The sequence below is a fragment of the Acartia tonsa genome, chromosome 4, assembly GCF_053477335.1.
Source record: "Acartia tonsa isolate MP-2025a chromosome 4, ASM5347733v1, whole genome shotgun sequence".
Classification (NCBI taxonomy): domain Eukaryota; kingdom Metazoa; phylum Arthropoda; class Copepoda; order Calanoida; family Acartiidae; genus Acartia; species Acartia tonsa.
This window is the reverse complement of record NC_137263.1, coordinates 10,805,862-10,829,239: the sequence shown is the minus strand read 5'-3', so window position 1 is coordinate 10,829,239 and position 23,378 is coordinate 10,805,862. Positions and strand designations below refer to the sequence as shown.

The window sequence follows — 23,378 nt, the reverse complement described above, 5'->3', positions numbered from 1 at the left end:
TCTATTGTCTAAATTCTATTACCTTAATTTCTACCAACAGGTATATCTACATTGATAACTCTATTGTCTAAATTCTATTACCTTTATTTCTACCAACAGGTATATCTACATTGATAACTCTATTGTCTAAATTCTATTACCTTTATTTCTACCAACAGGTATATCTACATTGATAACTCTATTGTCTAAATTCTATTACCTTTATTTCTACCAACAGGTATATCTACATTGATAACTCTATTGTCTAAATTCTATTACCTTTATTTCTACCAACAGGTATTTCTACATTGATAACTCTATTGTCTAAATTCTATTACCTTTATTTCTACCAACAGGTATATCTACATTGATAACTCTATTGTCTAAATTCTATTACCTTTATTTCTACCAACAGGTATATCTACATTGATAACTCTATTGTCTAAATTCTATTACCTTTATTTCTACCAACAGGTATATCTACATTGATAACTCTATTGTCTAAATTCTATTACCTTTATTTCTACCAACAGGTATATCTACATTGATAACTCTATTGACTGAATTCTATTACCTTTATTTCTACCAACAGGTATATCTACATTGATAACTCTTCTTCTCTTCTTAGGTAGCTTTGCACGCGCCTAAATAAAAGCATTGCATTGTAAATATTTCTTTTTCATAACAATACTAAACCTCCCTCCCCTAAAAAATACTGCTAAAGCCAGGGATCGAAAAGGACCAGACTGTGGCCTATAAATTAATGTACATCCCCAATGACGATCACAAATTTGCCTGTTCTCAAGAATTCAATTAGTGGTCGAAACGTTTGGACATTTAACTTAATTCTTAATTGTTGAGCAAACGAATAAAAAACGATATTATCAAATTTTTGGGACTTGTGTAATAAACAACCTAATATCCCCTCCATCCCTGGCAAAGACATACTTAATCTTTTCCTTTTAATATTTGATAAGTTTGTAATGAAGAGATGGATAATCCCTCATTTTTATGACGTCACGTGCTGATTTTTGAGCGACTTTCTTCCTGTACTTAAATTCTATAATTGTTTTTTTTTATACCTGAGTGTGTGAATAATACATAGCAAAGTTTGAAACAATAACAGGGACGGGTAGGGCCACAACCAGCACACCTCCCATAGCACACAGAGCACCAACTATCATGCCCAGGTACGTCTTGGGTACCATGTCCCCGTATCCCACGGTGGTCATGGTCACCAGGGCCCACCACAGGCCCAGAGGAATTGAGCTGAAGTCGTTCCCTGGATTAGCCTGAAATAATTCATTTTATGAGACTTGTAAGATACTCTTCTTGATTTTTCCCCTTTCTTAAAATAAATTAAAACACTGAGTATAATATTTTATTCTGCATATAAATAATAATGCTCAGTTGTTTAAAAATTAAAATATGTAGATGTTACTGTAGTTCTCTTATGCACAAATACTTAATTTATCTTTTCACTTGTTAAAAACTAGATGCAAATTGCATTTTTCACACGCATAGAGTTTTCTACAAGTCTAATACCATGTACTGTGTACTTAGAACTAATTGATCATCACAATACTACTTTTAAAAATCCTCTTTAACCTTCTATACTATAGAATGTGAGTATGTATTCAGGTATAAGGTATAACCAACAAGTGAAATAAATCCTAAATAATATTTGGGGGGCAAATGGAGAGTTCGTCAATTTTGCTACAATTATGTTGCCCCCCCCCCCCCGACAGCTGTAAACCACGTATAGGTTTCGTTAATTCGAATTAATTCATTTATTGGTATAAGTTAGAATGCAATATATAAGCAACTATCGGCTACGTCCCTAGAAGCCTCTAGGGTGGTAAGGGGGGAAGGTGACTCCCCCAATTTTCAATTTAAGTTTAAAAAGAAAAAGTAAAATAAACCCTCCTCACAAAGAGCTATAAACCTCTTCTAGACCTATAATAAACTTCACTTTAGAGAAGAACCAGCGGTTAACGAGATCTTTCGCTACAGACAAAAAAGCTTTCTACTTTATTTAGGATATAAGAAAGATATATAAAAGAAAAAAATGGAATGTTTAAAATGATAAGGCTTTATAGAAAAGCCTCGCAATTTGTCTTCCTTGTTTTTGATTATTCATGAGAACAAGAATAACCAAATTACTGAAAACAGAGTTAATTTTTTAAATAAGAACCAATATGTCCAATAGAAGTGAAACTGTTTGAAATCATAAGCAATATATATATGTAGGTCAACTATTTAGACAGACAGATGTAGAGACATCATTTTACTTTGTATTATAGGTGATGGAATATTCTCTTGATTATATCAGTATGTCAACCATAGGCTACACTAAAATTGTTGAATATTAGTTGTTGTGTTCGCTCTGACAAAAGGAAATTGAATATTTCTGGTTTCTCAATATCCTGAGCCAAGCTAGACTTTCACATTATTACAGTTTTCATAATTCTCTAAGTAAAATATTGTTTTTTTTTTTTAAGTTTAGAAGAAATGCGCTTACTCTTTTACACATTAGTTGGCATTATTTAGATTTATTAACTAATTCTAATAAAACTAATTTTTATAAATTGTAGTGAAAATTGATAAAAAAATCTTTAAGCACTTAAAACACTTTTAAAAAATGTATTAGAAGTAGTTCAGTTTTTCAAGAGAAGAAAAATTCAAACCATTGGAAATAAATTCAGAACTATTATTTTTGTTGTTGGTCTGAACAAAAACCTATATTTATCTTTGTCTAACTGTGTGCCCTGCTAGGTTTATAATATCTCTCCAAAAAAGAATATTTTTGTGACATTTCCATACAGGCAAAATTTAAACAGGGTTACTTATATTGTCTTAAAAGGATCATAAAATTAATATCCTGAAAGGCGAGTAATATTAATATCATTAATAGTTAGATAAGGAGCAACCCCTTAGCAAGACCAACTTATTTCAATGCACAATAAGGACTTGCAGACAAAAGGTCTTACAATCAAAGTTTTGGTTATCTGTTAGATGTTATTACACTACCCGGGTGTTGACAGAATGAAAGCATTGCTCCCCATAGTTATCCTTGGTTGTTGGACCTGACGTTATGGTGTCATCATGAACATTAGGGTCAACGTATGAGATAATATATAAGATATCCTGAAGTAGTAAGTTTTTTTTGTCTGTAGCTTAAGATTTCTATAACTAATGAACCGATTGAGTTTTCCATTTTAGGTAAGCTTCACATAGGTCCTGGGATGGTTTAAGGCTAATTTGTATTTCAGATTTAAGTCTTGAATTGGTTTTAGGCTATTTTTCTACCCTTCCCTTCTATATGCTAGATGCGAAACCGCTATTGGCATATATAATAGTAATTCTAAAAATAATCATTCCAACGGTTTCTTTTTGCTTTAAAATGAACAGAATTTCAAGTAAATTGTAACATAGTTAGAATAATAAATATTTGTTTCTTACCTGAATACGTTCAGCATAGTAGACTAAACTGGCAAATATAACAATACCAAGAACAAGGAAGAATACGAGCAGCATCAACTCTTTAGCGGATGCTCTGAAATAAACAAAATTAAATCAAATCAAAAAGAACAAAATAATTGAAAAAAGGACTTTTCCTGCTAGTTTCTCAATTAAAATTAAGTTTAACTTTTCCTGCTAATTCCTCAATTAAAATTAAGTTAATCCCAAATTATTTTTAAAGTTATTAACTTAATATATTTTTCGGCGTTTAAAAATGAAAATCTCATTTTTAAAAAAAAATCTATGATTATATCTCCAATTATCTAATTCGTTTTTTAAAGATTGGCGTCTGTCCAGTGCTTTATTTATTTTTAATACGAAATTTATTATTTTTATTTAAACAATTGTACAATACAATTTAGAAGGTAAAGACTAAACTAAATCGCACCCCCACTCACGTACTCAAACACACACACACAAAGAAAACTACACAAATTAAAAATTATTTTAAACTTTGTCAAACTTTTTGAATTCCAAATATTAATTCTATTCAATAAAATAGATTGACTTTTGTTTATATAAAGTTTGGAGTAAAGGTTAAACATTTGTTTAATTTCAGATGCAATATTATGATTTTTCTAATCTTAAAATAGTATCAAGTGGAAAATTAGAAGAATATCTTTTTTTAAAAGCGAAGCTTTTCTATAATTAGGGTCGGTCCGTCCGTCCGTCCGTACGTCCGTAACGGATAGCTTTTTTCGTTAATTTAGACATGTTAGAATTGTCCTATCGATTTCAAATTTTGCATGGTGATTCTTTAAGTAGTTAGGTACTATTTAGAAAGCGTAGCAACTCTAATCATTACCAAAATGTCAGTACGTCCATTTTAAACATGTTGATTTTTAAAAACTTTTTTTAATAGCTTTTTTCGTTAATTTAGGCATGTTAGAATTGTCCTATCGATTTAAAATTTTGCATGGTGATTCCTGTAATAGTTAGGTACGATTTAGAAAGCGTAGCAACTCTATAATCATTACCAGAATATCCGTACGTCCATTTTAAACATGTTGATTTTTTTACATTTTTAACAACAAATTTGTATGTGACCTAATTATCCGAATGGTCTGATTTTTGGTATACTGATTCATAGGACAACAAAGTACACTATTATAAGCGAAGCAACTCTATAATCAAGTCCTAAAAATGTAAGTATGTCCATAATCATTATCCTGTATAAAGCAGTTTTTCAACAAATTTACTTACAATTTTGCTTTTTCTCTTATACTTTCGCATTCTGATTATTCAGTTCTGACATTATACAAGTGTTAATGTCCGTTTGTCCTTCCATTTCAGAGCTTCGCTTTTATGGATGTTGTCATCCTTGTTCCATAGCAGTGGCGTGCACAGTGATACCCCCAGGCAGTTGTGAAGTGGGAAGATAGTTTTCGGGGGGGGGGGGGGAGGAGATGACACCCCCTACACTCCCCTCCAGCACACCATAGATCCAAAGATAAATGGCCATAATGGTTATATCGTCTATTATATCGTATTATAGACACAAGACAAGTTTCCGCGGATATCAAAATGAAATGTTATAAGATTAAAACCAGTTTTGTTAACCCCGAGGGACCGAAGTCTTGGGCTAACAAAACTGGTATTTGAATTTACGTAGAAAATTGTCTGTAATATGATCCTATACATAATTTTTCAGAATGGCTGAGAACCAGTTCTAATACTGTGGATATTAATCGGTTCTCGAAGCGATACGGAAAATTCTATTCCAGTAGTTTTAATTGGACAGGACGACATGGGAAATTATAGTCATATTGGTATTGGTCTTATTTTTTTATTTCATAAGATACAAAACAGTAAGCAATGTATCTAATTACCCAACAAGGATATTTATGTCCCTAAATAGTGCAGCAATAACAAAATTAAAATAATTTTTGGAAACAGAAGAACATTTATTGTCTTTAAATTTTAAATATACCATTATCTAAACAATCATTTTAAAAAATTAATGCTGGAAAATAAAGTAAATTAATTAGTAACTTAGTGGGATAGACCGTAGTTTAATAGCAGCCGAGCTACTGAAAAGACAGAGCACTTAACTATAAACTAATTATCCTCTTAATTTATCTGTATATCTTTGTTTGTGTACACTCATATATTTTCCTTTCTCCTTTTCATTTCTAATTAAAAGCGAAGCTGCTTTAGAACATTGGGTTTTCCTACTAAATATCTAGTGTGTTGGATCAATAAAGAATTTACTCAAAGGAAAGATGATTTTGATTAAATTTATAACAAATTGATATTCGAAATATGCATTACAAAAAGATCAACCCAATAAAATCAGTCGGCTTGATATTGCAATCGATACTAATTTTTATTTTTGTAGTTGTGTATTTACAAGGGAGGGAGGGGACAGTTGGGCTGATTATTACACAAAGTCTCGAAAGTTTTATGATAACGTTTTATATTCGTTGGCTTAACAACTTTGGGCTTTTATTGAATTTTGATTGATTGGTTCATTTAGTTAAGTGTCTAAACTTTTCAACCACCAATTGTAATCTACAGAAGAGGTGAATTTGTGTATATTGATTAAGAATGTAAAAACATCAATTTATCTGCCATTGTCTTATCCCTTCAGATCCCCAGTAATTTACACTGTATGTGTGTGTGTGTGTGTGTGTATGTGTGTGGGTCGGTTGGTGTGTTTGCTGTTTTTGATAAGATAAAGCCTAATCCAAAATGCATACTTGGTCTATACCCCTCCCCCCTCCCTCACTCCCCCGTCCAACTCTAAACTACGTACATCGTACCTACTCTATAACTAAGAATTCGAATATCTCAAAAGCCTGCCTTTTATATTCTGTATTATCTTATTAATAATACTAAAATTTCCCATTCATTGTTTGTTTGTCAATTTTGTTCAGGTTAAAATATCAAAATTTTACTGCTGCCCCATTGTTCTTGATAAAGGTAAATAATATATCAATAAAAACAGATTTTCTATTTTCATTTTAGATAAACCATTTGTATGTTTCTGCATTTTATTACTTTTTTTTGTAAAAAAAGGTTTATTTCTTATAACCTACACCAATTTTGATGTTCTGTTTTTTTTTGCAAAAACACGTATCCTGCATTTAAAGCATTAGACATTGACCTAGTTTACAAAAGGTTTAGGAAAGTACTTTTGTCGTTGTACAAATTTAAAAAAAGTTTAAATACTTATTTCAAAGTTACAGGGAACCAGATTCTGACAAACAATGTTTTATTTTCTTTGTCTTCTCCCATTCATACCACTTCTCTTTCCCTTAACGCACTGCGAGTGCACGGCTAGAAAAAACGTGCATGAAACTTCGTTTTTTATTATGTTTTAGTGAGGTTTCAAAAGTTGTGCTATATAAAATCTTTATTTTTATTGGCCTTAATATGAATAAAATGGTATGGTTTATTAAAAATTACTTTTCTTGTGTGATGATTGGAAATAAGGATGACAAAACATTTAAAATTAGCGATAGACCGGACAAACGAAAAAGTGTGTTTTGGTGCAGGTGTTCAGTTATCATAAATCAATTTTTTAAAATCTCGAAACATCTTGATGTTTAATATATGTCTTCATATTTTTTTTGTAGCGTGTCTGATAAACTAACTGAACAAATAATTTATATGCTGGATGATCATTGTTATAGGGAATCTTCACTAAAAAAACCTCAGCTGTTTGTCTTGTTTTTGTCTGACGAACGGACATAAAACGTGAATTATAGAGTAGATTTGCAATAAACACCCTACAGAATAAGTTTAGAATTAATATTTACCTGAAAGTCTGAAGTAGAATTTTTAATCCGGAAGAATGTCTTGTGAGCTTGAACAGTCTTAATATCCTGATGATGCTAAAGAACTCGAACACGTCAGCGTTCTTGATGTGTGACAAGAGCCTCTGCAGCACCAGGTCTGTGTAGAAGCTGAGGGTGGCTACGTAGTCGATCACATTCACCGAGGACTTGAGAAACTCCCACTTGTTGGGACATGAAATAAACCTGAAAATTTATAAACATTATTTGAAGATTAAACATATTATCACAATTAAACACAAAGGGTTGAATAAAAAGGCTATAGTACATATATCAAACAACTCTCATCCTGTTAACCGTAAATGTAATACCCCTAGCAAATAAGCAATAGATATTTTTTATTATCGTCTTATAATAAGATGCAGTAAAAGTAATTTTTCTTTTCTTTATTATGAAGTGGGTTCAATATTTGTCTTTTTGAAAATTAAAAATATTAAGATAAAAAGAAATTGTACAACTTATCATTCTTTACAAATCTGCATTCTTGGTATGAATAAAATCAAATGCAAAACTTTTTTAACAGTGAAGCTTTTTTAAAATTAGGGTTATATCAGTCTGGCATTCTGAAACGGATGATTTCCTGTGCAAATTTTGTCATGTAAGAATCATTCTGTCAATTTTAAATTTTGTTTCCTTGAGCAAAGGCAATAATATAATTAACAAAAAAACACAAGAACTAGATTTTTAAGCTGTTTTGTCAACAAATTCTTATGTGACATTTTTGGTAAACTTTTAAAATGTTGATTCCTAGAACAATAAGGTTTGAAGAATCATTTCATTATTACATTTTATTTGTCTATTTTAAAAGCTCTGCAATTGTATTTTACTTAACAATCGTCCTCATATTTGTCCCTATTGTTCAGTTTCGTTCTTTTTGGATGTTGTCAGCCTTGTTTTTAATGTGTTTAACTTGCATAAAGCCATTGAAAATAAACAAAGGCTGCACTTATTCTCTACATTGTCCTTTTAAAAAGAGTGTTTGAGAATGTGTGTGTAAGAAATATTAGGATTAATAAGAAATACTGCGCAGCTATCCTTAACAAAATGTGTCCGTTTGTTTGTCCATCTGTATTTCCGACTCAGATCTCGGATTGATTGAAATGCAATTCCTGCTGAAATTGGCAAAGTAAAATATTGGGTATAGTCCCTTTCGTGGCAACAACGCCCCTTAAGGGGCGATTCGTCGTATTTTTAAAATGGCTTTTAATAGGTTAGGTAAGGTTAGTTTAACTTGAGTTAGGTGATTGCCCCGCAGGGTTAGAGCCCCCCACAGGGGCTAGAAATAGGAGAAAAGCTACTGTGAAAGTGCGAAGAATCGACCCTTAAGGAGCGTTGCTACGAAAGGGACTAAACCCAAAATATTAAATGTTATTCTTAAGTCAATTTGACTGTAATATAACATATCAGCTGAGACAATTTACACAAGCTACAGTCTGCTTTATTTTCATCACTTTTTGTAAGATAGACACATAGAATTCAAGCCTAAATGAAAAACAGGGATTTAAAGATGTTAAAAGGACTCTCCACAGAAAAATCAACTTTGGATTTTTGAAAATCTAACCTGAAACTATTATTCTCTGTTCAATTTTAGGCATTTTTTATTTTTGTGGCATCGCGATCGAAGCCCTTTGAAAATTTTGTCCGCCGCCTATTTGTACTGCCACTATAACAATATATACTACACTTTCCTCCACTCAATATATGTTTGCCGCTAAAGAACATTTGCTCCATTGCAACCGGCCGCTCTACGATTTATCCTCTTCCTTGACTGGACAATCCTGCCGCCTCCATTTTGTGTTCGCCTCCGCCAAATATAACCATCTTTTGCCGCAGTTGCCGCATTCATCGCCCTTCTCCGCCGCTACTCCGCTATACATTGCGTACGTCGCTATACACAACACCCCCAGCCTCCATTTAATTTCTGAACAAGGGAGAGGGGAGCATGTATTAAAAAGCGACGTACAGCAATGAATAGCGGAGTAGCGGCGGAGAAGGGCGATGAATGCGGCAACGGCGGCAAAAATAGAAGCTAAAAATCACTAAAGCAGCACAAATTAAATGACGGGAGGATTCACTTAAAGGAGGTAAAAAATTTCAAAGGGCTTCGATCGCGATGCCACAAAAACAAAAAATGCCTAAAATTGAACAGAGAATAATAATTTCAGGTTAGATTTTCAAAAATCCAAAGTTGATTTTTCTGTGGAGAGTCCTTTTAAGTTACAAAAAGTAAATATCTAGTATATATAATTTCCCCGTTACTCTAGGACTAATTTGAAAACGGTGTTTGTGTCCTGCCAGTTTCCCGCCGTTGGAAACTTTAAATCTGGTTAAACGCAACCTCCCTCCACCGGAAGAGGATTAAGTATTTAATTTTTATTGAAACTGCTTTGATCTGAAATAATAGAGAGAGAGAGAATAAGAAATTAAATTGACAGTATGGGATTTTTTAAATTAGGCTGTTGGGGCCTCTTTTTTAACCCATATCTAACTTTCCCTTTCTTATTTTTTTTTGCAAATTTAAGTTTTCTACCTAATATTTTTATCAATATATTTAGGCATTTGTTTTATTCCTCCCTATGTTCCTGCGTTTAGAAGTCTTGATGAACACAAAAACCGCCCAAACTCGTGAAATTAAGATAAATATACAGATTCGTCTTAATCTGTTTTCATAACCCTTTATTTATTTACACCTCAGAGAAAAAGTTTATTTTCCGCTGGTTAGTTTGTTTTAATTTGTAAAAGAAAAAGATTATTGATTCAATAGTTAATGATTGTAAATTAAAGATACTTAATGTTTTTAAAGATCATTTTTATAGATTGTATGTTTTAATTTTTATTTTTTTATCGCTCTAGAATCAAAGCCAACCGCAAACAAACTGCTTTACCAACTTCTTAATATGTATAAAATGGGGTAAAAACACAAAAAAGTATTAAAGTTAATAAAATTTCCAATATGGCTTAGAAACCGATCAATATCCGCTGGATTAGAACCGGTTCTAGGGCATAGTGAAAAATCACGAATCGTATCGTATTATATCCATTTTCCCACGAATGTAAAAATGTACAATCAAAAGAAGGAACCGGCTAACAAAACTGGTTTTAATCTTAAAATTGTACATTTTCATATAAGCGGAAAGCTGTTTATAATAGGATGTAATAAATAACCATTCTGAAACAAACAGTGAAGACATAGAGAAAATATATTAAGCTACTTACCTAACTATAATTTCTATGGTAAACCAGGCATTGCATATACACTCGATGTAGAAGAAAGCATCGTGCGCGTTCGTACTGTGCTTATCCAGGGTCCACGTGGTCACGTTCGCGCTCGTTCGCACCGTGATGTTCCTGATCATGGGGACCCGCATGTCTGGGTGCGTCTTCAGGCAGAAAGAGAGGATGGATATGCAGATGTAGAACACAGATATTACTCCTATAACCTAAAATATAATTATTCTTTAAAGCAATGTTTTAATGGCAGACAATTAATTCATTAAAAATCATTTAGACCCAAATTATGTTTTTTGAATCATGAAAAAAAATTAAGATGATTTGACAGATATGTATTCCTAAACTGGAGAAGACAAAGTAATATATTCTTTATTTATTAAACGAAACCTTTATATTCATTTACAAGAAATAAGGAGTTGGAGCTAAGAGTGCTCAACAAGTTACTCTCTGTGTTTTAGCACTGAATATTTCCTTCCTAATATGTTATTAATATCCTACCATTTTTATAATCAGTCTAAGCCGTACTTAAAAGTTGTGACTGGTCACATGCATAAAGAGATGAGACAATTATGTATATAAAATTATAGGAAAGCATTTTTTTATCGTTCTACAACCTAAGTAGTTCATTAAAATAAAACATTGATAATTATTATTATTTTAACTGACAATAAATAACAAAACATTTTCTATTTTGGAGCTAAATCTTTTTTTTCATCATTATCTATCCTCCCCTCCCTGAATTGATCTATATTATGAAACACATATGCTGTAATCTTCTTATTAAGTTTGTAAGCAATCAAGATTACAGAGACAGGACAACCCAAAGCAAGGGTAGCGTAGCATACTTGGGATTAGTGTAAAAGAAAGTAATAGACAGATAAGAACACATTGAGATGGTTATAAAGAATTAAAAAGTTTTTTTTTATAAATAACAAAGCTTTTTATCTATACCCTACAACATCGTTACGGCAATGTGAACGAATTTTCTGATGATTTTGAAGCTTTGCATATATGATATGCCTTAATTTTACATGATTTAGAAGAAAATGTATCTTTAAATGTAACCTAAATCTAAATTGAGCTATATAAAGCAACTATGTTACTTTTGAATTATCCTAATTTTCTTAACATCTAAATTCTAGTTTTTTTAATACTAAAATTGAGGAACTTGCTGCTTTTCTAAAGTTAATTTTTTGGTGAAGCAAATAGCAATTACAGACAAAGTAATTGATTGAGTGTCTGCCTAACTAATGATCTTATTCTAAGAATGATCAACCTATACAACTTTATTCTCTATTATATAACTGTGTATAAACAAAGGGTAAATTGATACATATTAGAAACAATTTAATATCCTAACAGCGGAATAACTTTATGTTTCTATATGTGCGTCCGTCAGAAACATGATTTCCATTTGCATGTATGCCTTTTTAGATAGATGTAAGATTTTTATAGTGATTAAAGCAATCTAATTGACTGCTTAATGGGATAGAGATGGAAAATACTTTTAAATATATCACATTAATGGAAAGCTATTTTTTTTCGATCCTTAACTAATGCTTTTGGGTAAATAAATTTTTTTCTAAAGCGAAGCTTTTCTATTATTAGGATCTGTCCGTCCGTCCGGAACGGGTGGATTTTTTCGTTAATTTAGGCATGTTGGAATTGTCCAATCAATTTCAAACTTTGCATGGTGATTCCTGTAGATGGTAGGTACGATTTAGAAAGCGTAGCAACTCTATAATCATCACCTGAATGTCCGTACGGTTATTTTAAACATGTTGTTTTTTTACTTTTTATGTGATTAATTATGCGATTGATCTGATTTTTGGTATACTGATTCATGGGACAAAAAATTACAATATTGTAAGCGAAGCAACTCTGCAATCAAGTCCTAAAAATGTAGGTGTGTCCATAACATTATCCTGTAAAAAGCAGTTTTTCAACAAATTTACCTACAATTTTGCTTAAACTCTTATACATTTATTCTGATTATTCAGTTCTGAGACTATACAAGTGTTAATGTCCGTTTGTCCTACCGTTTCAGCGCTTCGCTTTTATGGATGTTGTAATCCAAGTTCTTGAAAATTACTTGATATAATTAATTAAATTTGCATTAAACTGTTTTATAATTATATATTTTTTCATTAAACTAGTTAAAGTTATTTCCTTCAAAATTTAGAGGATACTTATCTCACCCTTAATCTCTGTAGTATGTATGGTATACCATACTTTCTGATTTCTAATCTATCTGCTGGCAAATTGATATATCTATCAAATTATGTTTATACATTTTAACCTAGAAAAGTATGGAATTTGTTAAACAAAAAAGGTCGTGAGATACAAAAATTAAATTATGCACATTATTAATAAACAAACTTTTTCAAATATTTTATAATAACTTCTTAATATTCGAAGTATTTTTGGACAGCTTAAAGGTTTTAAATTATTAGGTAGGTCTGATCAATAGCAAAGCCCTTTCTGGAATCTTTTACATGTGGAACATCTCCCTCTCAACATAACTAAAAATTTAAAATTTCGAAACCTCCATCTCCGCTCCAAATATTTCAAGGAGGGAGGGGACATTGGGCTGTTAATTACAATTGTCCACAAATTTTTATGATAACACTATCTTATTCGTTGACTTAAAGACTATGGGGACTTTTGTTGAATTTTGTTTGGTTGGTTCAATAAGTTGAGTGTGCAAACTAATTATAGTCTACAGAAGAGGTAATATTGTGTATCATCATTGGGTGTGTATATTAATTTATCGGCCATTGTCTTATCCCTTTAGATACCTAGAATATTTTTAATGGTAGAAGATATGCATGCAAATGGATTAAAGTTTGAAGAAATATAAAAAATGCTTCATCGTAGGAACGCTTCAACAACCCTATTATGTATGTTATAGAACAAATCAAAGATGATCTTATTCTACTTCTCATAATTTACCTCTGCATTATGTAAAACAATAATCATAATATCCATGATTGCGAACTTTACTACAAATGCTTAAATGACTTAACAGTCAGCTGTTGAAATTCGGGCTGTGAGATTGTAGATTTTTGATGTTATATTAAAAATTTTGTCAAATACAAAGCATTGATCGAGCATCTTCAGTTATGATGTGTCCTAGATAATTGGATTGCGATTTAATTGTTTTAAAAAAAATTTATTTTCTTCATTTGATTGCTGCCATTATTTGATAGCAATTAGCGAAGCGAAGAAAAACAAAACAAAATAAGAAAAATGGTGAAGCCAATAAATAGATACTTCCATTCCTGATCGAAGTCCCTATTGGCTAGGGGCAAATCGACTAGTATTCAAAAAAGGTTTAATATTGATTCATTCTTGGTAGACGTCATCATCTGTAATACTGTATGTATGTATATTGTATGTGTAGTTACTGTATATAGAATCTGCAGTAGAGATACAGTTGCTTGCTGCATTTTTAAACAAGTACAATAAGGAAAACAAAAGTTGTATGCTGATACAGTATGAAACAGATAAAAGTTTCTTGTATTTTTACAAATCATATCAAATAAAAAAAATCATTTAGAGTAATAATTTTTATAAAATCTTTTTATATAAAATTTCTGTTTTTAAAAGCGAAGCTTTTCTATAATTAGGGTCGGACCTTCCTTTAATTCCTTTAGTAATTAGGTACGATTTAGAAAGCGTAGCAACTCTATAATCATTACCAAAATGTCCGTACGTTCATTTTAAACATTTTATAATTTTACTTTTTTTAACAACAAATTTTTATGTGATCTAGTCATCCAATTGATCTGATTTTTGGTATATTGATTCCTGGGACAACAAAGTATAATGTTATTAGCGAAGCAACTCTATAATCAAGTCCTGAAAATGTAAGTATGTCCATAAACATAATCCTGTATAAAGCAGTTTTTCAACAAATTTACTAACAATTTTGCTTCGACTCTTATACATTTATATTCTGATTATCCAGTTCTGACAACAAGTATACAAAATACCAAAAATCCTTCGTAAAAATAAATGATTTAAAAAATCTACAAACTCTATAACAGATTTTTTATGGTCATACTGTATCTTTACTCATACATCAAAAATATAAAAATGTATCACATGAATAATGGTATCAAATATATAGAATGTTATATTCTGATTCTTTATGCTCTAATCTGTCTAAAGGATTTAAAAACGAATAAGATTTATCCATTTATACGAATATGTGTGTAGGGCTGTATGTGTATGTGTGTGTATGTGTGTGTGTGTGTGTGTGTGTGTGTGTGTGTGTGTGTGTGTGTAAATGTGACAAAGCTCAGACTGACAGAGCATCAAAGATAAAACTAAGGAAAATGCATTAACTGGTAGCTAGGATAATTCAAAACAATACAAAGAATAACATTTTATCTCAATATTTATTAAGACTTTTGTGGATTTTTAACTTTTTTTACAAATTTTTTTTTGTAAGATATAACTTTATATACTATTTTAAGAATAATAATTCCAAGGACAACAAGGTATAATATCATAAGCGAAGCATCTTTACAATGCTTTCATAATAATGCAATAATGTCCTTAAACCGTATCCCATATTTAAGCAATTTTACAACTTATAAATTAATACTCTGCTTATTAATATCTGACATAAAAGTATAAATGTTCTTTTGTCTTACCATATTATTTTATTCGCTTTTATGGATGTTGTCATCCTTGAACATTTTACTTTCGGTGGAAAAATGTCTATAATACGAAGCAATGATTTACTATATTGGGTAATTGAGAATCTTTCTCTCCATGGTGCTCCAGATGTTATATTCTAATTTATTCAACTTTTCAGTTTTTAGATAATAAGGAAAAGGAATAGATGATGAAAATTATTGGGTCAAACATTTATGTCTGTATTCCAACGAAGAAGATGGGGCAGGAAAATAGCCTAAAACCATCTTAAAAATGGAGAACTCAATAGGTTAAATAAATAGCAAGATCGTAATGGACAATAAAACATTTTATGTTTATGTTATAGAAAACCCAATAAATTATAGAATAATAAAAAAAAAAAAAAAAAAAAAATATCTAACATTATAGAATTACATAATTTAAATTAGATGCATATAGTGATAACTGTAAAAAAAATTTAGTCTATGATCTTGAAAATTTAAAACCTAATTGATTATTTAGTATTAATTCTAATAATGTAAGTTGGTTCGCTGTTATGTTGATGGTAGTTAATATTTTGTTTAAGAAAGGCTTCAATAATTACAAAAAAAAAGATTTACTTCTACCATAAAAACCATTTGGTAGTTAAGCTTTGAATGAAAGAAATACTGTTTAAACTGTATACAAATAACATAAATGATGAGAAATCTTTTTTCAAAAAAAAACTTTAATGTAATTTTTAAAAAATATCCCTAATCCTTGGTGGAAGATAGATTTCAATTTTGTTGGAACAAGAACTAGATAAGTTGAGAAACCTGCGCGGAATAACTTATCTCTTCTAATAAACAGACAAATTTAGGGAAAAAGTATTTGATAAATTACTCACAGAATAAGATAGAATAGAACACTAAATTTTTATCAATTTGAAAAGGGGTGTGACATTACATTAAACATACAATAAATGAAGTTTCAAAATCTGTAAAAAAAAATTACAAGTATAATACTCAAGAAAAACTAATAAAAGCGGAGTGTTTTATTTAAATTAGCATTTGTACGGTCCTAGTTGACTTTGTAATTCATTACTTTTGTACTACTATTTTTCTATTTTTATTGAATGTATTTAACCATGCTAAAGTTAAATAAATGTTATAAATGCTTTTTCAAAATATGCTAGTACAGTTGTTGTTACATAAAATAAAAATTATTCAGCCATCCATAGTAATTTGTTAAAAATTTTAGACATTTAGTATTTAGGAAGTCTGATAAATCATATAAGAAGGTCATTTATTATTTTCAGAAAATCTGAAAGTCATACAAGTATTTTCAACTGTATTCCAGGTACAGTATACATAAAGGTCGAATCTTCTACCTGGATTCTTTTCTATATTTTTTCTATCTTTGGAATTATCGTTCATCATGCCAAATCTATAGGCAAGACTGTTTTCTTTATTCAATTATTATTTTTTCTTGTGCATTTTCTATTTCAAAATTATAGAAGTAATTAGACTTGAAAAATAAAAAGAGTTATATACAATTACTATCAAGCATTTTTAAAAGAGACAACAAGAAAATCTAGTTCAAGGTCGTCAGACAAACTTGTTGTAGGATATCTTCCCTTCGAAAAAAAACACAAGAACAGTTATTTCTCGCATCGTATTATAATCAGCTTTCCGCGGATATAGAATGTACAATTATAAGATTAAAACCAGTTTTTTTAGCCCCGAGGTGCCGAAGGCACGGATTCAAAAAAATGGTTTTAATCTTATGATTGTAGATTTTTATATTCGTAGAAAGCTGGATATAATACGATGCTAACCATAGTTTTTTTTCGTATGGATGAGAACCGGTTCCTATTCACCGGATTTGAATGAATACGAGAAAGAAATTTCTTTTCTTTTTTAGGGAAAATAATTTTATTATATAGCGTAAATTAAAATTGTTTTAGAAAAATAGAATATATATATTATATATGTATATTACTGAAATAGATAATAAAACACACACAGATAGATTGGGGCTGGGATCTTAAGTCAGATAGAAATAGGGAAAGGTAATTGAGAAATGGATTGAGTAAAGAAATTACCAAGACAATTCAGGTTGTTGGTGGAACTGGAGTCTCTCCCTGGGGACATATTAGAATGAGATCTAGATTTTGCAACCCATTTACAACATACTTATACACATTCTATAAGTGGAAGTATAATTAGAATTAAGATTATTTTCTAAATTCAAATATAAATCTTAACCTATTGAAAAAGAAAATTTTTTTGTACGAATTTTTAAAGTTAGGCTTTTAAAAGATATGGTACATATGTTTTGATGATATTCATTTAATTATTCTATTCTTTTCTAAAGAAAAGGCCTAAACAGTAAAAATAAGCATTTGAAAATCATATTATGTAGAAACTTTTAAATTGTCTGGAAGTATAAATTTGTTCCTTCTCTCCTCAAATTATACTTCGGAGCCTGATAACTAGTGTAATGTACCTTAAAGTGAGAATGGATGAAATACAAATCAACCAAGAGGATCATAGGGATCATTTGCTAACAGGCATAATAGAAATTCAAGAAAGGATAAATCGCTCTAAGGTAGGCACTTAGGGGATAGCTGTACGTATTTAAACATAAAACAAAACTCTAACTATCCACAGCAGCAAGAAAGCCAACAAATGCCAGTACAAACAAACTTATTAGAGAAATGGAGGTACAGCCGCTAAAAATGGAAGCCGAGATGAAAAAAAAAATAGATTTATAAGCCGAATCTTATAAATATATAACAGAGACGCCTTTTAAATCATCTTATTTCGTTCGACACTTACGTTAATTGATGTAGATTTTAACAACTTAAAAAATTTTAAAATCCATTTTATATTTCATTTTTTTTATGAAATTTATTAGCTTATCTCTGATTTGCTACTTTTGGACATAGTTGTCCTTGGTGTATTTTGTGCAACATGATGAAAACACCGTGTCGTAAGGATTAATATTTAATTAGTTAAGTAGTTTTCCTTTTCACTATTAACATAGATTAGAAAGTATAGAATTAAAAATAGAATTTCATAGAATAGATAAGTATAGAAAAGATTTAATTTACTCATGGCTACTCTTTAAAAAAATGCCTAAAGAGTTTAGTTCCCTATGAATGAAACAACCGATTAATATAATACGTAAAACTAAAGGCAGAATTTAACACTCAATAATTGTAAAAATTTAAAATTATTGTTCTATGGCCAATCTCTGTGTTGATTCAAAGTAAAATAAAATACAATTTATAGATAAATGGAGGAATGGTACACAACTATTTTTTTTGTAAAATTGAAATAACATAATAAGTTGTCGCACTCCAAGAACTGAATGATATTCTACAGAAAATTATTCTCTGACTATTCCCTAGGTTTTATATTACTAATTACCTACATACTCTCAAAAGAAAGTGTGTGTCCTAATTTCTATAAAGCTTATGATTATTTTTAGCAAAAAGGATTATATTTTGCATATCTTTTTTTTTTTTTGGGGGGGGGGGGGAATGAAAAAATTTATATTAGTACTTTTTAGTATTTTTAGGTTAAAACCTAAAAGATATTCAACCATCAATACAAAATTTTCTATATCTTTAAAATGAGCCTACACTTTTTAACCTTTCTTAGTCAGGGATCTTAAGAGGACCTGGACAATGGACGATAAATTAATGTACATCCCTAATAATGATAAACAAGAACAACCCTTCTATAATTATTGGTTCAAAAGTTTTGAAACCGCCAGTTTGGAAACAACCAATCAAATTCCCACAGGTTTAGACCCAACAGAAAACGTGGATATAAAACTTTGGTTCTCAGTGTCATTTCCAGTCCAATGTCTGCTCCCTACCTGTATTTTGTGTATAGGTTTAATTTTAATTATATGATGAAAGTGACACATATGTAGCTCAGGTAAATATGGATACAGTGTGTGTATAAGTTTGGATACTTAGAGATGGAGATAGAAACTTGATATCTGTAAATAAAACAGAGTCCCTATTAAGATATATGAGTTTTCCGGAATTTTAAAGTTAGGGGGAGATTTGAAATCTGCATCAAATTTTGAAGATTTTTTTTATAAAATTCGTTTTTTCTATAATTCTTTATCTAAAAGCGGAAATGCAATTTAAGTTAATTAATTTTGGCATCTGTGATTGGTGGATTTAAAAAATCTGCGCTCTGATTGGATGGCGCATAGGCGTCCAAGAGGGGGGGGTAATGGGCCATTTGGCACCCCCAAACGATTTTGGGGGTGCCGTAGGCACCCCCAAAATTTTGTGAACAATACCCCCCCCAAAAAAAATAAATGTTCTTTAAAAAAAAATTTTTGGGGGGGTATTTAACCCCCCCAAATTGAATGTTCTTTAAAAAAAAATTTTACTGTCCAACCAGTTAAAACAGTTCTTAACCATGATAACAAAAAATTTAATAGTTTGATCATGTTTTTTTTTGCTTGGGCCTTTATAAGGGCTAAAACCATCCCGGGGATCTATGATGTAATTGTAAAGCACTGAAGATTCCATAAAATAGATACCTAACTAAATTAAATATTTCATTAAATAATAAAAAAGAATTTCTATAGGCGATTTCTTTTGGGAGGATGTCAGGGTGTCTCAAAACTAGTTATAAAACTTACCAGGACCTATAAGACGCTTCACTTTAAAGTAAAATCATATTGGTTCATTGGTTAGTGAGTTAATTATTGTATTTTTATGTTCTAAAGAATGAGATACTACTATATATTTGAATAGTAGTGGCGCCCTTAGCATCTAAGAACTCGTGTTTTCTAAAGGGTAAAAAGGGAGGAGAAAAATAGCCTAAAACCACTCAAAGGATTGACCTATAATAGTGTGGAACCATCATGGGATCTATGTGAAGCTTTCCTAAAAAGGAGAACTCAGTATTAAAAGTAATGAAATCTGAAGCTATAGTCAAATAAACCTTACTTACTACTTTATGTTATAAGATAGTACTTATTATTAACTTAATAGATTAGGTAGGTGCTTTTTTTACATAATTAAATTACCCCCCCCCAAAAATTTTACCCCCGGGGTAAATTAGTTTGGGGGGGGTAATTACCCCCCCCCCCAACAGATTTGGGGGGAGTATTTACCCCCCCCCCCAACAGACTTTAGGGGGGGTAATTACCCCCCCCAATCAAATTTTACCCCTGGGGTAAAAATTTTGGGGGGGGGGAAAAAAAATTTCGGAGCGCTTCGCGCGCCATTTTACCCCCCCCAAACACGAATTACCCCCCCCCTAAAATTTTTTACCCCCCCCAAAAAAAAAAGCTTGGACGCCCCTGGGATGGCGTACATCATTCAACCAATTAGAGCGCAGGTAGTTTAAAATCCACCTATCCTATTGGTCAAAATTAATTAACTTAAAATGCATTTCCGCTTTTAGATAAAGAATTATACAAAAAACGAATTTTATAAAAAATCCTTAAAAGTTGATGCAGATTTCAAATCTCCCCCTAACATTAAAATTCCGGAAAACTTATATATCTTAGTCCCTATACTATGTATCTAAATATTCCCACTCTCTCTCATATGTTCAGCAGCAAAGCTTATATAAAATATGTCTTTAGTTTTTATTCCAAAAACAAATTTAAAAATACCCTTTGATGGGCTTTAGGTTACTTCAAATCCAATAAGTTAAAAACCTAAAATCCACAAGAGAAAATTTATTGGTTTGTTAAACATCAAACCAAATAAAACATAAATATTTTATTTGTGTAGTTAGTTTATTATGTTAGTTTTTAATATTTTAATATATGTATAACTGCTAACCCCCAACCTACTAACATGTTTCTAATTTATCAATTTTTTAGTTCGTATTTTTCATATTATACTTTGTATGATTTCTTTCTGTAAAACGAATAAATCATTTAAACAACGAAGATAAATTGGCTTTACCAATTTCTATCTTTTACATCAGAATTTAATTTATTTTTGATTGTATGTTATCCAAATTAAAATATTGCTTTAAATTAAACTAGCGGCTACGACCCCTAGAAGCCTCTAGGGGCACTTAAGATAGGAAATTGAAAAGTTGATCTTATCCCATTTAAAACTTGAGTTTCAAAAGAGTAAAAAAATTATTTTTGGAGGAGGGGGTAAAGACACCCTCGCAAAAAAAAAGAGTTTAAATTCTTCCCAGGGCCTATAAGAAGCTTCACTGTAAAGGAGAACAATATCGGTTTAGCAGTTAGCGAGGTCCTTCAGGACAGAAAAAAAACGCTTACTACTTTATATAATAGGATAGAAAAATAGTTTGCTTATATATATTTCTTTTGTAATATACATAGAGTCCCTGTCTATGTATTTATTTCTCTTAATTTGCATCTCTGAATAGCATACAAAATTAGAATATGGTAATAGAAACACACAAATTACTTTATTACTCTCTCTCATTGTCATATTTGATCAGGGAGGGTGGGGGGTGACACTGGACTGGTAATTATTCTGGTATCCAAAGTATTTAAACCATGATGTCTTAATTGTTGGCTCAAAATCTTTGTGTGATTTTATTGACTTTTGATTGGGTGCTTTTAAACTTGCAGTGTCGAAACTTTTCAACCAATAATTTAAATCTAAATTAGTGGTAATTTTGTTAATTATCATTGGGGTTGGTTATCAATTTATGTACATAAACTAACACAAATTATTTATAAGCAGACGAGTAATTAATATTTCTACCACAGAAAAAAACATTATATCTTATGCAAGAATATTTTGACAAAATTCAATATCTAACCAAAAAAATGGTCCATAAATATTTGATATAAATTGCATCGGCAGGGATGACAGAGAATAATTATAGTTAAATTAATCTCTAACCCCTTTTTCCCTAAATATTTACCAGTACTTTGGGTACTGTTAATGAAGCTAGTAACTTTTTAGAGAGGAAGAGGGCACTGGGCTGTTTTTTAATCCCCAAAATTTTATGATAGTTTTTTCTTATTTATTGGCTTAACAACTTTGGGGACTTTTATTTGATTTGATTGGTTGGTTCATTAAGTTAAGCGTCCAAACATTTTAACTACTAATTTTAATCTATAGAAGGGGTAATTTTGTGTATCATCATTTTATTTATCGGCTATTTGATTATCCTAAGGGATCTCTGATACTGTTCAACCAATGATTTTATTTAGTGATTGGGTATTTTGTTGATCATCATTGGAGATGTATATAAATTTATTATCCATTGCTGTATCCCTTAAGATCCCGATTGGCATAGATTATGAATTAAATGCATTTTGCCCAAAATATAGATAATCTATTTAGTCACAATCAGGAGAGCAGAGATTTATATGGAAAAAATATAAAAATCCTTTTAATTTTTAAAATACTTTTTTCGTATGCTTAATGGATAGTAATAGAATAAGTCCTAAATTAAACAATTGAAAATAATTATTAATCGTTTCATAAACTCGAATTCAATAGTCCACATATTCTACATACTCACCTCTAACTATAAATCTGCTTCTAAATCTACCTTAGACCTAAGTGTAGCCCACAAGTCAAGGCTCGGCAGCCGCGCAAATGCCACTTTTATAAACAAAGGGCTGCTTATGCGTGGCATTCACACTGGTGCTGAGCACTAACACAACACATACAGGATAATATAAAAGGTTTGAAGTGACGCTATAATGTAGTGTGGCATATGACAATCAAACTCAGTGTATTTATATGACGAAGTTAAAGAAATTTTTTTATATAATCACAGAAATCAATCACTTGCTTTTGTTGGGATTTAAAAGGGAGATTATATCTTCTCTGCTGTATCATAATGACTTTCACAGACTCCACTGTAATACACTGAATGCATTATTTTCTCTACTGTATCATAATGACTCTCACAGATGCTACTGAATACAATATCCTCTCTACTGTATCATAATGACTCTCATAGACTCTACTGTAATATACTGGATACAATATCCTCTCTACTGTATCATAATGACTCTCATAGACTCTACTGTAATACACCGGATACAATATCCTCTCTACTGTATCATAATGACTCTCATAGACTCTACTGTAATACACTGGATACAATATCCTCTCTACTGTATCATAATGACTCTCACAGACTCTACTATAATACACTGAATACAATATCCTCTCTACTGTATCATAATGACTCTCACAGACTAAACTATAATACACTGAATACAATATCC

The 23,378-nt window shown here is 30.8% G+C and overlaps 1 protein-coding gene across 3 annotated transcripts in view; it reads right to left on the bottom strand.

Annotated features, from left to right (window-relative positions):
- Window positions 1-23,378, bottom strand: part of Shaw (potassium voltage-gated channel shaker cognate w) — a 112,052-nt gene that overhangs the window by 12,199 nt on the left and 76,475 nt on the right. For all 3 annotated transcript variants that reach the window (XM_080156298.1, XM_080156296.1, XM_080156299.1), the window contains exons 10-14: window positions 10,515-10,738; window positions 7,263-7,484; window positions 3,442-3,535; window positions 1,062-1,271; window positions 554-623 (exon numbers count right to left, since the gene is read on the bottom strand). In XM_080156298.1, coding sequence (XP_080012424.1) covers window positions 554-623; window positions 1,062-1,271; window positions 3,442-3,535; window positions 7,263-7,484; window positions 10,515-10,738 — 820 coding nt within the window. The remainder of the gene's footprint in view (window positions 1-553; window positions 624-1,061; window positions 1,272-3,441; window positions 3,536-7,262; window positions 7,485-10,514; window positions 10,739-23,378) is intronic.